General features: G+C 41.1%; 6 protein-coding genes across 6 annotated transcripts; 4 read left to right on the top strand and 2 right to left on the bottom strand.

Annotated features, from left to right (window-relative positions):
* Positions 1-217: 217 nt before the first annotated feature.
* Positions 218-1,144, top strand: KLMA_40421 (uncharacterized protein; the record flags this gene model as incomplete). The annotated part of the gene is made up of 1 exon (XM_022819730.1): positions 218-1,144. One exon carries the CDS (start codon positions 218-220, stop codon positions 1,142-1,144), a length of 927 nt encoding a protein of 308 aa, XP_022676266.1.
* A 58-nt stretch (positions 1,145-1,202) lies between these two features.
* On the top strand, positions 1,203-5,084 carry TY1B-DR6 (uncharacterized protein; the record flags this gene model as incomplete). The annotated part of the gene is made up of 1 exon (XM_022819728.1): positions 1,203-5,084. The coding sequence occupies one exon, from the start codon at positions 1,203-1,205 to the stop codon at positions 5,082-5,084; it is 3,882 nt and encodes a 1,293-aa protein (XP_022676265.1).
* Positions 5,085-6,587: 1,503 nt separating this feature from the next.
* Positions 6,588-7,571, top strand: FSF1 (Fsf1p; the record flags this gene model as incomplete). The annotated part of the gene is made up of 1 exon (XM_022819727.1): positions 6,588-7,571. One exon carries the CDS (start codon positions 6,588-6,590, stop codon positions 7,569-7,571), a length of 984 nt encoding a protein of 327 aa, XP_022676264.1.
* Positions 7,572-7,873: 302 nt separating this feature from the next.
* On the bottom strand, positions 7,874-9,133 carry ERG12 (mevalonate kinase; the record flags this gene model as incomplete). Its single annotated transcript, XM_022819726.1, has 1 exon — positions 7,874-9,133. The coding sequence occupies one exon, from the start codon at positions 9,131-9,133 to the stop codon at positions 7,874-7,876; it is 1,260 nt and encodes a 419-aa protein (XP_022676263.1).
* An 821-nt stretch (positions 9,134-9,954) lies between these two features.
* VPH1 (H(+)-transporting V0 sector ATPase subunit a) lies at positions 9,955-12,474 on the top strand (the record flags this gene model as incomplete). Its single annotated transcript, XM_022819725.1, has 1 exon — positions 9,955-12,474. One exon carries the CDS (start codon positions 9,955-9,957, stop codon positions 12,472-12,474), a length of 2,520 nt encoding a protein of 839 aa, XP_022676262.1.
* Positions 12,475-12,739: 265 nt separating this feature from the next.
* Positions 12,740-14,068, bottom strand: PAC1 (Pac1p; the record flags this gene model as incomplete). Its single annotated transcript, XM_022819724.1, has 1 exon — positions 12,740-14,068. One exon carries the CDS (start codon positions 14,066-14,068, stop codon positions 12,740-12,742), a length of 1,329 nt encoding a protein of 442 aa, XP_022676261.1.
* Between the last annotated feature and the right edge of the window lie 1,588 nt (positions 14,069-15,656).

Raw genomic sequence — 15,656 nt, 5'->3', positions numbered from 1 at the left:
ATAATGGGTTACCCGATTATCGAATATTCCAGATCTCTAACTCTCATGCTTCAAGACACGTATATAAGGATCGATAGCCACTAGTAGAAGGACACCTTCTACTGACTACATCTAGATAGACTAGAGATAGAGGAGAAGAGATATAGATAAGACTATGTAGAGGGATATATCATCAATCTCTGTATTACACAAGAAATCAGGGTAATCTCCTAAAAAGATGACCCAGATTCAACATGGTAGCGCCGCGTTCTACGATCCAGAGGAATATCGCAAGATGTTCATAAACTCGAAAGGGATGTTCCAAACGGTGAACATCAAAGAAGTATTACCAGATGAAGAACCTGAGGGTATGATTAAAGGAAAGTATATGATAATTAGAGGTATTCCTGACTCCTCTGCTGAACATCAGATAGCAATAACAATCGTCGAAAATGAAGAAATGTATCAGTCATGGTTAATTGATCTATACCGTTACCTTCACCGTCATAACGTTGATAATGCCATGACACCTAAGGAACTTAAGCTTCCTAAGTCCCTTACTGCAAACCAGAGATTCTGGTTACGGGATGTCAATGAACAATGTGTACACATATCTAAAATGCCAACATGGTTGGAGCATGAGCTCGAGGGTTTATATACCTCAGATGATCGTTTATTGAACGTCTTGACATACACAAGAGTCAAGTATGACCCTGAAAGATTGTATGAAGAAATCTGTGGTTTCAGATTACAGAAATATTATAAATTGGAAAATGTGGAAAGAATTTTACAAAACTTCAATGAAAGACTGGAATTAGCACGATTGCCATCTCTAGAACCGCTATTGGTTGAACGGGCAATCGAAGGAATGATGGTGACAAAGGATAGAAATGGAAGATTTCATAACTTTGCACACTTAGAACCAAGATTAACTCACATAATTGCAGAGATTCGTGAAAAAATAGCCGACGAGAAGTTCTATCTCCACAGAAATGAAAGTATGAGAACCAACGATGTCGGTAAAAAGGTTCATAAACCTTACAACAAGTTTAGCAATAAACCAAACAACAACAAAAACTTCACCAAGAAGTCCAACGTTAAACAAAGCACACCTAAGGTTGACGACAAAAACGAATCCAAAACTGTAGCTAATCTTAGGCATTGATTCAGTACCACTTATTCAAGCTGATCCCATAGACATAGTGTCTGGCAAATATGACCTCATGCTTGACACGGGAGCACAAATATCAGTGGTTACTGACTTGAAACTACTCCACAACTACACCAGCAACATTACAAGAAACATAACAGCCGCCAACATGGGAACATTAAACACTATGGGCGAAGGAATATTGATATTACGTTTATCCAATAACGTAGTAGTTCAATTCCCGGCTGTATACTCAGAAGAAACACCCTCAAATATTTTAAGCGTAATGCAATTAACAGCTAAACAAAAGATTACGGTAGATTTCTACCAAAGAAAGATGCTAGTCCAGGATCACAATATCAATATCGATATTATTCACCGAAATGGATTCTATTGGCTATCGAGTGAGTATCTGGTTCTAAATGAGACAAATATCCACTCGCCAGCCGATGACGATTCCCCGGTAAGTATTTCGTTGTGTCACATAAGAGAGAACACAGTACCTAAGAAAAAATGGTCATTAGAGTTCATACATAACTTATTGGCACACGTCAATATAAAACAAATTAGGAAATCAATCTCCAATGGTGATATACGATTCATAAAACTTGAAGACATAGATTGGTCTGATATGAACTCGTTTACTTGCCAATATTGTAACATTGGTAAAGGGAAATTCCATGATCACTTCACAGATAGTAGAGACGTTTATATGAAGAAGTTCAAAAAGTTTGAATATCTTCATACTGATATCATGGGTCCATTCCGAGAGGATAACACTATCCCACCGAACTATCTAATAACGTTTAGTGATGAGGTAACAAAGTATCGATGGATATTCCCAATGTCCCTGGCCTCAGAACATCAAGTGTCTGCTATCATGCGGAAACTAATATCAAATATAAGAACACAACAGGGAGTTCGAGTAAAGGAGATCCTAATGGATCAAGGCTCCCAATATACTGGACGAATGGTCCGAGACCTATTGGATGAATTTGGTATAGAAGGAAAATATACGTCTACAGGCGATAAACGTTCAAACGGAGTAGCTGAAAGGCTCAACCGTACATTATTAGATGATGCTAGAACACTTCTAGCAAGTGCCAACCTTCCAGAATTTTTATGGTACGATGCAGCTGAATTTGCAGTTATCGTTCGGAATTCGATGCATATGAGAAAACTCGACGGATCTCCGAATATGGCAGCAGGTCTCGGCGGTATCGCTATCAACAAGATATTACCATTTGGGCAACCGGTGGTAGTATACTATAACACTGGCAAGAAAACGTTGCCACGAGGTAAAATAGTTTATGCACTACACCCAGCCAAACAATCCTATGGCTATACTTTCTACGATCCTAGTTCAAAGCAAACTATGGAGACTACTAACTATAAAATCATTAACACCATCCAAGGTGACTACCTCAATAGCGAGGAAAACCTTGATACCTTGAATCAAGTAGATGACATCGTAAGACAGAGATCAAACGATCCATCTACAGATTCACAACGTCATATCACGCACAGGAATCAGCGTGAACAGGATTATATATCCCAAGAGCGGGATCCTACTGACGAACCCCAACAACCAGAGTCCGACTCAACTGAGACTCATGGTAATTACCTAAGAACTCATAAGAACGAGTTTCAAAAGGGTATAGCGACCCATACATTAGGAAAGGATTCGAGATACCCAGTTCGAAATTCTTCGGACGTACCATCGCAATCACCACAGGAAGTACAGGAAACACTTCCAGTTGCGCTATCCCCTGCATCACCTCCCAATAACATATTTATTAGTCAAGAGCGACTAATGGAGGAGGAAGCACGGTCGGTAAAGCATCCGACAAAGCATGTTCCTGCCGAGAATGGCAAACGACCAGCGCAACGGGATGAACTTGGTGTCTCTACCAAAAGGCCGAACACTAAGGCGTCCCCAGAACAATGTTCACCTATACCTGAACACTTGTCGCATAACGACGACACCACAGATACCTCTTCACTCAATGAGGAGGAACGCCGATCACTCTATGACAAATTATCTGCCAAATACAGAGATTCCTCGATTGAACTTCAATCTACGGACTCTCTGTACGGGGGTGGAGGATCTGACATAGGCGATCTAAGTAACCCAGATAAACAAATAATGGGTATTATCAGCTGTACTAAAACAGAGCTGAAGATTAATGATTCGAAGTCGGATCAAAATCATGAACATCAAATCGATGCCATCGTAAACATGCTGATACAGGAAAATCCTGTACAGACCTACGACAACATAAAGCACGAAAATCGTGTGAAGATCCCATTAGTGAACTCACTGAAAATGGTTAGGTCTTTACCAAACACGAAGATCGATCGTTCTTTATCTTATTCACAAGCAATAACAAAGAACAGTAACCATCAAGAGAGGGAAGCCTTCAAGGAAGCTTACGACAGTGAGATCGCACAACTCATGAGAAGAGGTACATGGGATACAACAGAGGTTGATATAAAGTCAATTGAACCACACAAACTATTGAACACAATGTTCATATTTACTACCAAAAGAGATGGTAGAAAGAAATGCAGACTAGTAGTAAGGGGAGACCTGCAACACTGGTCTACATATGAGAAACATCTAGAGTCCAATACCATACACCATTATGCTCTAATGACAATATTGAGCGTAGCACTCGAAGAAAACATGATTGTCAAACAGTTAGACATCACTGCTGCTTATTTGTATGCAGACCTCAAAGAGGAACTGTATATAAGAACCCCTCCTCATATGAAAATGCCAAATAAAGCATTCAGATTAAGGAAGTCTCTTTATGGATTAAAGCAGAGTGGTGCAAATTGGTACGGGACAATCACTTCGTTCCTTAAGGAAAGATGTGGCCTGAAAGAGGATAAAATATGGTCCTGTGTGTTCACAAAAGAACCACCATTGTCCATCATCGTTTGCATCTTTGTCGATGACATCATTGTTACCGGGAAGGATACGCAAGAAATAGAAAGATTCTTAGAACAACTAAGATCGACATACGAGACAAAACTCGTTCATGATGGTAAAATGGGAGAAGATGGAACCGCCAGGTACGATATACTTGGACTAGACTTGGAATACAAAAGAAATGGATACATGAAATTCGGAATGTTAGACATATTGTCTCACAAATTACCGCTTTTGAATTTACCACTGAGAGAAGGTTCTAGGTACAACCAAGCTCCAGTTTCCTCAAGTTCCGAACCACCAAAGGTGGATAAGAATCTTTATGTAACCGAAAAGGATTACAAGTCAAATGTGAAGAAGCTACAACAAGTAGTGGGATTACTATCATATGTTGCACATAAATTTAGGTTTGAAGCATTATATCACGTAAATGTTCTTGCTCAGTATCAATTGTACCCCACTGATGAAGTCATGAAATGGGCAAACGAGTCAGTACAATACTTCTGGAACACAAAGGAAAAGCGTCTAGTATGGACAAAAAACAAGACTCCAGTAGACTATGAATTCACAATAATATCTGATGCATCGGATAGATGCGAACCTGAAGGAAAGTCCAGACTAGGATGGTTTTACGAGATCTACGGTCACAAAATTTCGGCCAGATCGACAAAATCAAGTTATGTATGTGATTCATCTACTGGTGCTGAGATATGTGCGATGAAAGAAGCTACGAAGTTCGACTTTGCAATAAGTGCATTGTTATTCACCTTAACAGGAAAGAGACCAAGAGTTAGACTACTATCAGATAACAAACCTGCGTTAGGTAGGATCACCAACCCTAACTCCACTGTGTCCCCATTCAAACCTACGTTTACAAGAACAATGGAATTAAGAGAAAAACATAATGAAGGTCTATGTGATTTCACATATATTCCTACAGAACAAAATGTAGCGGATATACTGACGAAAGTATTGTCAGCAAAGAGATTCAATCGATTAACAAATGGATGGTTGATATAGTACCTTTAAACATATCGAGTTACGGGGGTGTGTTGACGATAATGGGTTACCCGATTATCGAATATTCCAGATCTCTAACTCTCATGTTTCAAGACACGTATATAAGGATCGATAGCCACTAGTAGAAGGACACCTTCTACTGACTACATCTAGATAGACTAGAGATAGAGGAGAAGAGATATAGATAAGACTATGTAGAGGGATATATCATCAATCTCTGTATTACACAAGAAATCAGGGTAATCTCCTAAAAAGATGACCCAGATTCAACACTTGTGCTATTTCTGCAGTAAAAGTACTGTCCCTTTTGAAGGTCGAAGGTGAGTATCAGATGAAGTCGTTTTTCGCATGTACTTCGCGTTAAAATTTGACAATTGGGAATATGATTTTAGAAAACTTCGCTCCAGATAATTGATTAGTGTCCTTCTGAAGTCATCATAGCGGCACGGCTTCAAGGTACATTCACGCAAAATTCCAAGAACTGTAATTAAAAAAGACCCAAAGGTTGATACATAGCATTCAGTTGTCTACATTGTTTCATACTGGGTTTAAGTAGGTGTCGTAACTCTATAACACTGCAAAACTACCGACGTACTATTCAGGTCACGTGAATAAAGATCTTGTGCCCTTGCTAAAACTACAAATTGTATTCGCAAGCTGTCAAACACAATAGCAAGTGATAACATTTGGTGGGTTCGTTTACGAAGAAAATACATATATATACACTGTATGTGGGGAATGTCCCGCTCACGCAGTTACCAAATAAAGCCATTTTGTAAATAGTTTGTTACTTTAGTCAGTATGAGGACGCTCGCGGATAAAATTTTCATCTAGCCGTTCTTTTCCCCTCTGTTCATCTACGGTGTATCAGATGGCACAGTGAATAGAAGGCAGTAATATGTTTCGTATCACTGTTATAAGCCAAATATCAAAAGACTGTATCTATTAATCGTAATAAAGTGAAAACTTAAAACATAGAAGTGCTGTTTTTGTCCAATTTATACTAAAACTTGGGAAAAAAAAGTATTATATAATCCGGGTAAGATATTAAACTTATTAGTGTGTAAGGGCATAGGTATATTATATTGACACAGTTGAGACATAAACAAATGCCGTGCTGGCAAGCATTTGAGGGTCAACTTTTGTTTTATACTAGTAAGTATATCTGGATCTCCTATAGACCGCTTTTCGAGATCAATTCAAACATACATCGATTTGTTCCTATCAATGGAAGTGTTTGCTCAGAAATATTCGTGCCAGTTCTTCTTTAAAAAACTTGAAAAAGAGCGACATAAGCGAGAAGAAAAAAAAAAAAAAAATAATCCATTCATAATTAAGAGTCATCGCATCTTAATAACAGCTGATGGAGTCTCGAATAAATAAATCACAGCCTCGAACAAAGTACAAAAGTATAAAGTACGTTGACAATTGCAGTTAGGCCATTCGAATTGTTATTCTCGGCTCCAAGAACAATAACAAGAAACAACAGTAAAAACCAAAAAAATGGCATCTAGTGTTCCAGGACCAATTCCGCTACCAGAGTCACGCTATGATTTATCGTCATACTGGGGACGAGTTCGTCATTGTGCCGAAATATCTGATCCATCCATGCTTCTTACGACCAACGATGACTTGGCGCAGGCTCGTAAAGTAATCAGTGCATACCGTCATGGAGAATTGAAAGAAACTACTCCGGAATTCTGGCGTGCAAAGAAACAATTGGATTCCACGGTGCATCCTGACACAGGAGAAACCGTCTTATTGCCATTCCGTATGTCCTGTTGCGTTCTCTCAAATTTGGTTGTTACTGCTGGTATGTTAACTCCAAATTTGGGAACAGTTGGTACAATGTTCTGGCAATGGGCGAATCAGTCTCTAAATGTCGCTGTTAACAGTGCTAACGCAAACAAGTCTCATCCAATGTCCACATCGCAATTGATAACCAATTATACTATGGCTGTCACAGCATCCTGTGGTGTTGCCGTTGGATTGAATAAATTGGTGCCAAGATTAAAGAATTTGACGGCTAATACAAGAATGATCTTGGGTCGTTTGGTGCCATTTGCTGCTGTTGTGTCGGCTGGTATAGTTAACGTATTTTTGATGAGAGGTAGTGAAATCCGTAAAGGTATCTCTGTTTATGACTCCAATGGTGATGAGGTAGGAAAATCCAAAAGAGCTGCATTGTTTGCTGTTGGTGAAACAGCTTTCAGTAGAATTACGAATGCTACACCAATTATGGTTATCCCTCCGTTGATTCTAGTGAGATTACAAAAGACAGTTTTGAAGGGAAAATCTGTTGCTGTTCAAACTGCTGCAAACCTTGGTGTTATTCTTGTTACCTCTTTCATTGCTTTACCGTTCGCCTTGGCCGTCTTCCCTCAATACCAGTCAATTTCTGTTAGTAAACTAGAACCCGAGCTTGCTAATAAGCTCGATTCCAATAAAAAGCTAATCGAAACAGTCTACTTCAACAGAGGTATTTGAAGACGCCTTTATTATAGAATTACTGAATTAGTAATGCTGCATCGCACCACTTGACATTTTTATGGTTGGTGGTGTCTTTTCCCAAAAAGTTGTACTTTATAATGCCATAGATAGTTTACTTTTTATTGATATGTGTTTTTCTGATCCGCCAAAAGCATTAGAACCAACTTGGTTTTATTACAAATGTGTATCTATATCAGGTGTGTTACGTGAGTGAGCAAGAATTACGCTGTTTACAAGAGCTAGGAAAATATGGAAGAAGGTAGGGGATAACAGAGAGAGATGGATATGTAGAATCTTCTTCAACTGATCCACTTTAATTCCGAGTCGGGGCTTGGCAAAAGAGCCAAAGAAATCTCTTGCGTTGAAACTGGATTTGCAAAAATACTTAACAGTAATTTCTGTTTCTCCTTTGGTACGTTTACGTAGCAACATCCAACACCACCGAGACCAGTTTCAAAGATCTGGTAGTTGTACTTTTCGTGTAGAGTTTCATGGAATTCCCTTACCGATGTGTGATCTACATCTTTGTTGAGTAGTGTGAAAGCACATCCACCGCCTCCAGCACCAGTTAGTTTTGTTTGTCCGATTTTCAACTCGTCGCTCAACTGTTTGATTACTTCTAGCCCTGGGTGAGATACGCCAATAGCTACTAACAAACCATGGTTAACTCTGATCAATTCTAATAACTCATCGTAGTGGATATCCTTGGATACATCGGCCAGAAGTTCCGAACCTCTGATAGCAACCTGATCCATAGCTTCCAAGATAGGTTCTGCAACCAAAGGTTTTCTGCTCACAAGTTCCCCGACACCACCAACAAGGATTTTTGTTGATCTTTTAATTTTGGTATTTATTAAAATCATTGGTAGCTGAGGGAAATTGTCGATCTTATCAAACTTTGTAGATCCATCCGATTGCCTTTGGAACTTGACTGCGTTCCCGTACGTTGCAACAGCATTATCAATTCCCGATGGCGTTCCGTGAATGCAGCACTCACCGATAAACGACCATCTGTTAATGAATTCCTTTTCTTGCTCAGAAATGGCATTTTCGCAGCTGATATGGCCGCCCATTCTAGCCATGGCGAGGGCAAGACACACTGAAATTGACGCGCTTGAACCAAGCCCAGCACCAATCGGTAGCGTAGATTTAACAGTGAACTTCAATCCGTTCACTTCACGGCACAAACACAAATACATATATAGGAAAGAGAAAGCGGCAAAATAGTTCAATGAACCCTTCAAATCAGTCAAGAACTCCTGTAGCTGCGCCTTAAGGCTGGAGCTCAGCTTGTCTAGCGTGAGCGCCTCATCGACACCGCTAATATCAATCTTCTTCAACTCTTCGGAGCTCCATCTGTAATCAAAGTTAATATCTGGGAAATTCAATTCAACACCATCTCCCTCCTGCAGTTGTTCAACAAGCATATACGTCCTCAAAGACGAAACACTCGCCGCGATGGCATTCTTATTGAAAACAGCAGAATGCTCCCCGAAAATAATAACCTTACCTGGGGCAGACACGATAAACGGTGTGGGAACAGCAGACAATACAGTCATTTCTTTTGAAAACACACTTGCACTTTACAAACCTTTACTCTATTTCCCCCCGAGTAATCACTAGCACACACAGTTCCTAACTAACTAACTTCTATTTCTACCAAACAAAAAGGCTGGTATCGTGTATGCTAGATCAATGGACAACCGTATGGAGGGCACGCGCAACCAGTCTATTCGCTAATGAAATCCTCCTATTAGCGGCCTATTCTCATTTGTGTGATATTTCATATATTTATGTTTTTCAAATTATTGTTATAATATGTCTGGTCTGGTCTGGTGCACATCTCATTCTCTCATATATGGCGCGAGCTTGAGCGCGCTAAACGAGAGAGAGAAAGAGAGAGCGGGAAAAAAAAAAAAAAAAAAAAAAAAAAAAAAGACGAAAAAGAAAGAGAAAAATAAGAACAATTTGTGGCACGTGTATTTCACATGACGACAAAATGTTTCCTCTTTGGGAAAGCAGTGCTGAACTGAATTTCCCTTTCCAGGAAGGAGGAAGGACTTGCATTTTATTCTATGTTATTTTTGATTTTGTATTGTCTGGGAAAAGAGTCATCAGGGTAACACATTGACTCGTTGTGTTTTTATGTTTTTCTACACTGTATGCATGCCTTTTTTTTTTTTTTTAATTTCTCTATTTTTTTGAGCTCCCAAAATTGAAATTTAGAGCCTTTGACAGATTTATCTATATCAGTAACTACTACAATTAAGAAGTTTTAGACTACACACGTTTTTGCAGCCGAGTGAAAGAAGTAAAGGAGATTCGATCGATTGCTAGGTCTCAGAGGCTACAAGTGAGTGAGCTCAAGAATCAAGGCTCAATGAGTGAAGGCGTGGAAAAGCAGGAAGCGGTTTTCCGCTCTGCTGATATGTCTCTTGTTGAGATGTACATTCCTCAGGAAATTGCAAGAGAAGCAGTATACTCTTTGGGGCACACTGGACTGGTGCAATTCAGAGATTTGAACCGTAAGATCAAGAGTTTCCAGCGTACATTTGTTGGAGACATCAGAAGATTGGACAATGTGGAGAGACAGTACCGTTATCTAGTGTCGCTTTTGCAAAAGTTTGATATTCCCCTATACCAGGAAAATGGCCTGGATGAGAATGAGGAGTCTGTCGGATTAGGGTCTGGGTCAGCATCGTTGCGTGTTGCCCCAAGCACCTCTGTTATCTCTGATCATGTCGACAATGCAGCGATTTTGGAAACCCGGATGCAGCAATTGGTCGAGTCAAGTGACGGTTTGGAAGTCAAGAAGTCAGACTTGGAACAGTTCAGGGCTGTGTTACTGGCCGCAGACCATTTCTTTTCTGTTGAATCTGACCTCTCGTCGCTGCACAATGTTACTTCCCAAGAAGAAGGTCTGGAAAGTGGTACATCACACGCTTCGCCTCTAAAGGCTTGTTTTGTTGCAGGTGTGATTCCTAGGACAAAAGTCGGTACTTTGGAGCAGATTCTATGGAGAGCAGTGAGAGGTAACTTGTATTTCAAGCACATGGAATTGGCAGAACCCTTCTATGACCCCAAGACAAAGGAATCCGTGCACAAGAACGCCTTTATTGTATTCTCTCATGGTGACATGATCATCCAAAGAATTCAAAAGATTGCGGAATCGTTGGACGCCAGTATCTACGAAGTCAACGAATCTTCTGAGCTCAGATCTAACCAATTGAAGGATGTCAACTCCCGTTTGCAAGATTTGTACACAGTGTTGAACTCCACCAACATGACTTTGGAAAGCGAATTGTTCGCCATCTCTAAGGAGTTGGACTCGTGGTACAGAGACATTTCAGAAGAAAAAGCCGTTTACGAGGTTTTGAACATGTTTGCATACGACTCCAGTAGAAAGATTCTTACTGCAGAAGGTTGGTGTCCTTCGGATGAACTGACGGTCCTTCAAAACACACTACAGGACACCTGTGTTAGACTAGGTATTGCGTCCCCAGCTATTGTTAATGTCGTTGAAACAACAAGAACTCCGCCTACCTTCCATCGTACTAACAAGTTCACCCAAGCGTTCCAGGACATTTGTGACTGTTACGGTATTGCTGCCTATCAGGAAGCCAATCCAGGTTTGGCTACCATCGTTACATTCCCATTCATGTTCGCTATCATGTTTGGTGATATGGGTCATGGTACCCTTATGGCAATGGCCGCTGCAGTGCTTGTCCTTAACGAAAAGAAGATTGGTAACATGAAGAGAGGTGAAATCTTTGATATGGCTTTCAGTGGTAGATACATCGTGTTGTTCATGGGTTTGTTTTCGATTTACACCGGGTTTATCTATAACGATATGTTTTCCAAGTCGTTAACACTCTTCAAATCTGGTTGGGAATGGCCTGAGTCTTGGGAAGTTGGTGAGAGCATTACAGCTCGTCAAGTAGGTGTTTATGCGTTCGGTATTGACTCCGCTTGGCACGGAACTGAAAACGCTTTGCTCTTCGCTAACTCTTTAAAGATGAAATTGTCCATCATTATGGGTTTCATTCATATGTTCTACTCATACATGTACTCCCTAGCCAACGATTTCTACTTTAACGATATGGTTGACATTTTCTGCAACTTTATTCCTGGTTTGCTATTCTTGTCCTCAATCTTTGGTTACTTGGTCATTTGCATCATTTACAAGTGGTCCAAGGACTGGGTTGGCGATGGAAAGCCTGCTCCAGGGTTATTGAACATGTTAATCAATATGTTCTTATCCCCCGGTACCATTGAAGATGAACTTTACCCAGGTCAAGCTAAAGTACAAGTTTTCCTCTTGTTATTGGCTTTGGTTTGTGTCCCATGGTTGCTACTTGCTAAACCATTGCACTTCAAATATAACCAAGATAAGCATGAACATCAAAAACTTGCACTCTCAGAAGATGCTGAAATCGTTTCCAATGATCAACTCCAAGAATATAGTGGAATTGATGACGAAGATGATGATGATGAAGCAGGTCACGGTCACGGCGAAAACTTAGGAGATGTTGTTATCCATCAAGTCATTCACACAATTGAATGGTGTTTGAACTGTGTTTCCCATACTGCGTCATATTTGCGTTTATGGGCTTTATCCTTGGCGCACGCACAATTATCCACTGTTTTATGGACCATGACTATTCAAATTGCATTTAGTATGACTGGTGTTACTGGTGTGGTAATGACTGTTGTACTTTTCGCCATGTGGTTTGTTTTGACTTGTTTGATTTTAGTTGTGATGGAAGGTACCTCTGCCATGTTACACTCACTTCGTTTACATTGGGTCGAATCCATGTCCAAGTTCTTCAAGGGTGAAGGTATTCCGTACGAACCTTTCAAGTTTGTGTACGTTGAGTTGGAACCAGAAAGTTCTTCTTAATGAGATATACACATAGAGGTTGAGTGGTGTTCCATCTCAACATTCTCTCCATTTAGTGTCATTTACAATATTACTTTTACTTTTATATAATCAGTATTATTAGATTGAGGAACTTTTATCAGCACCTATATAAAAACACTGAACACTAACAAACTAGATAAAAACGACTAAATGTAACAAAGGTGAGCGATGCTGAAGGAAAATATTAACTTTCCTTTTGCTATATATATATATATATATATATATAAGTTTGAGTTTGTGTTTGTTATCTCATAAAACACGTTAGCGTCCCGTTATTACTACCAGAGAAGAGAAGCTTTCTCGAAGGGTAATTTGTAAAATCGATATTATCCAAGGCCAAACAGTTTTGGAATCCGTTCTCTGAAAGGTCCCATGTTTTCGTGCATGTAGTAGATGAAATATCGGGCCAATTTAATTCCCAGCATTTGATGGACCCGTCATCACTGCAGGAGTAGAGTTTGTTGTTAAACTGGCATAGATGTCGTACCCATGATTTGTGGCCTTTCAACACTGCCATAAGTCTGAAATTTGTATCCATTGGGTTTGGTCTCGGAGGTCTGTGCGGTATGAACTTGGGTAGCGAGACTTTCCAGATCCGAATTGTTCCATCACGTGACGCCGAGGATACGTACTGGAATCCCAAAGGTTGGTATTGGGGCAAGATATCGTTTGCGTTTTGTGCCAATATACGGACGGTCTCGACTGGGAACTCGTGTCCAATCCCCATGGACAACCCATTCCCCGAAGGCCAGTGAGTCAACCTGAGGGCGGAATCGTTGGAACCCGTTAGGATGTACTCTCCACGCACGTGAAGAGTTCTGACCCATTGAGTGTGCGGCTGGAAAGATTTGATACACCATCCGTTGGAAGTATCCCATATCTTTACCGAGAGGTCCCTGGAGCACGTTGCCAAGTATAGGTCCGAGTCCTTTTCGAAGAACTGGCACTCGGAAACGGTGTGTTCGTGTCCTACGAGGGTTCTAATGTGTGTTAGCGAGGAATCTCTGTCGAGTTCCCATATCTTGCAGTTCAGATCTTTGGATGTGGTGGCCAAATATGCGGGTCTGCTGCTGCTGCTGCTATTGTTGTTGTTTGTGTTCGGGAGTGATACCGAGATAGATGTTATTGCGTCAAGATGAGCCATGGTTGACTGTAAGGGGAGTTCTACGTTTAGGATGTCGTAGCGCAACAATTTCCCGGACTCTAGGCCGACGTATATGATTGGGAGTGTGGGATGGAGACAGAGTGCCGTGACGGGGGCTTCCAAAGTTATTTGGAAGCTGGGCTTTTCCTTTGGAATCCAGTTAGCATTTGCATTGTCAATGGTTTGCTGGCTATCATTTGTGGTACTATTGCTGCTGCTGCATTGTTTCTCTAGTTCCATGATTCTGGACTGCAACCTGACTATAGAGTTCCATTTCCGTTCCAAGAGCTGTGTGTCCTGCTTGTGCGAGGCATCAGGGCCCGGAAGCAGCGATTCGAGCTGCGATAGAAGCTGTGGCGACCCACCATTCTGTCGTACGTAATCGCACACGGCTCTGTTCAAAGATTGCCTTTGGATCTCTGAGAGCATTATTATATTCTTGAAGGGAGGGAGGGAGTTTAGTCTATCTATCTATCGTATAGCCGCCAGCCACTTGCCGTTTGTGAGCGGAATGGATCAATTTCTGGCGTGTGCTCTCCCTTTCCTTTCAATCATCGATGCGGTGTGTTATGTCTCTTTGTAGCAAAGCTGTAGATTTTTCAATGTTTACATTTTCGATGAATGCACAAAATGTAGAAGCCGGAAAAAAAAAAAAAAAAAAAAAAAAACATTAAAAAAAAAACACCGACACACACATAGAAACGGAAATCCTGAGCTGCTGCGCGTGCGCTTAGACTTCTGCCAGACTCCTGCCAGGCCTCTGGTAGGCTTCTGGAAAATCAAAAAAAAAAAAAAAAAAAACTCAGGCGGGCAGAGGCAGGCAGAGACAGCCAGAGGCAGATATCTGCGATCGCTGGAACAGGCCTTCGAGAGACCTGCGAGCCAAGAATTTCCCAAAGAAAAGCCCAGCTAGGGCTCTCTCCGGCTAGGGCTCTCTCGAGGCGTCCCGGCCTGGCGCACCCGGCACCGACCGGCTCATGTGCAGCCTCACCCTACCCAGGGAGTGCCAACCATATGCCCAAAAAGAAGACTGAACAGCCGCGGCTCGTACGGTAAAGAACAAACAGGGGAACACCCAGAGCAGTGCCTAGTGGAACGTCTACGAAACAGAATAAAATAAAATAAAATAAAAAAAAAAGCATGGCTTCTACCGGGTAACACCAATGCCCATCCCATCTCTCTCCTCCCACAAATAATTCCGTCCGCGGTGAATAGACCGACAATACTCCAATGCCCGGGCATTCCGAGGGTTCTCTCATATACATTTTCCCACAGAGCAGGGTAGAGCAGACATATGTGAAATGTATCCGGGATCCAGGAGTAGATTACACACACATATACATCTATACATACATCTATACATAGATAGATAGATAGATGGGAGACATCAGACTACAGACTACTACAGGAGAAGTGAAGAGGTCTCCCGCTGACCAGTGCTCAGCCGGTTCACCGGACTCGCATCAGGTTGTGTGCCCAAAAAAAAAGAACAAGAAGAACAAGAAAAAAATGGAAGCACACGACGCTCTTGTGATTCTACATAAGCAGCTTTTGTATGGAGAGGTAAGCTAAATATCTCGGATCGCGTTCCCTTATGCAATCGATCCCTTACGAATATTTACACAAACACGCACGTACAGGCAGGTAGAACGCGCTGCAGTGTCAGTAGGTAGGTTGATCATGCCCTGTCCTGGGCTGTTCCCAGGTTAATATTTTTTTTATTTTTTTCTTCGTTTTGCGATATATACGAAGTCCACTGGGGCGGCCCGTCACTACGGCACCGCACAATAAACTATCATTGGCAAACCTTGTTATATATATATAAGTGTGTACCTATAGTGATACTTAAGTATATATGGTATTGCACCCAGTGTGTCGGCAGGTTTGGATAGAAGATCTGGAAGCGCAGTGTTGATACCGATAAGTCTGGTTTTTCAGGAAAAGTGCGGCCCCAGTTGCAAGAGACTTTTTGAGATTTTGGATTTTCAGAGTTTTACTTGATCTTTTCAAATTCCCG

The sequence above is a fragment of the Kluyveromyces marxianus genome, chromosome 4 (assembly GCF_001417885.1).
Source record: "Kluyveromyces marxianus DMKU3-1042 DNA, complete genome, chromosome 4".
Lineage (NCBI taxonomy): Eukaryota > Fungi > Ascomycota > Saccharomycetes > Saccharomycetales > Saccharomycetaceae > Kluyveromyces > Kluyveromyces marxianus.
Note: the sequence above shows the minus strand (reverse complement) of the source record. Positions and strands in the feature narration are given on the sequence as shown.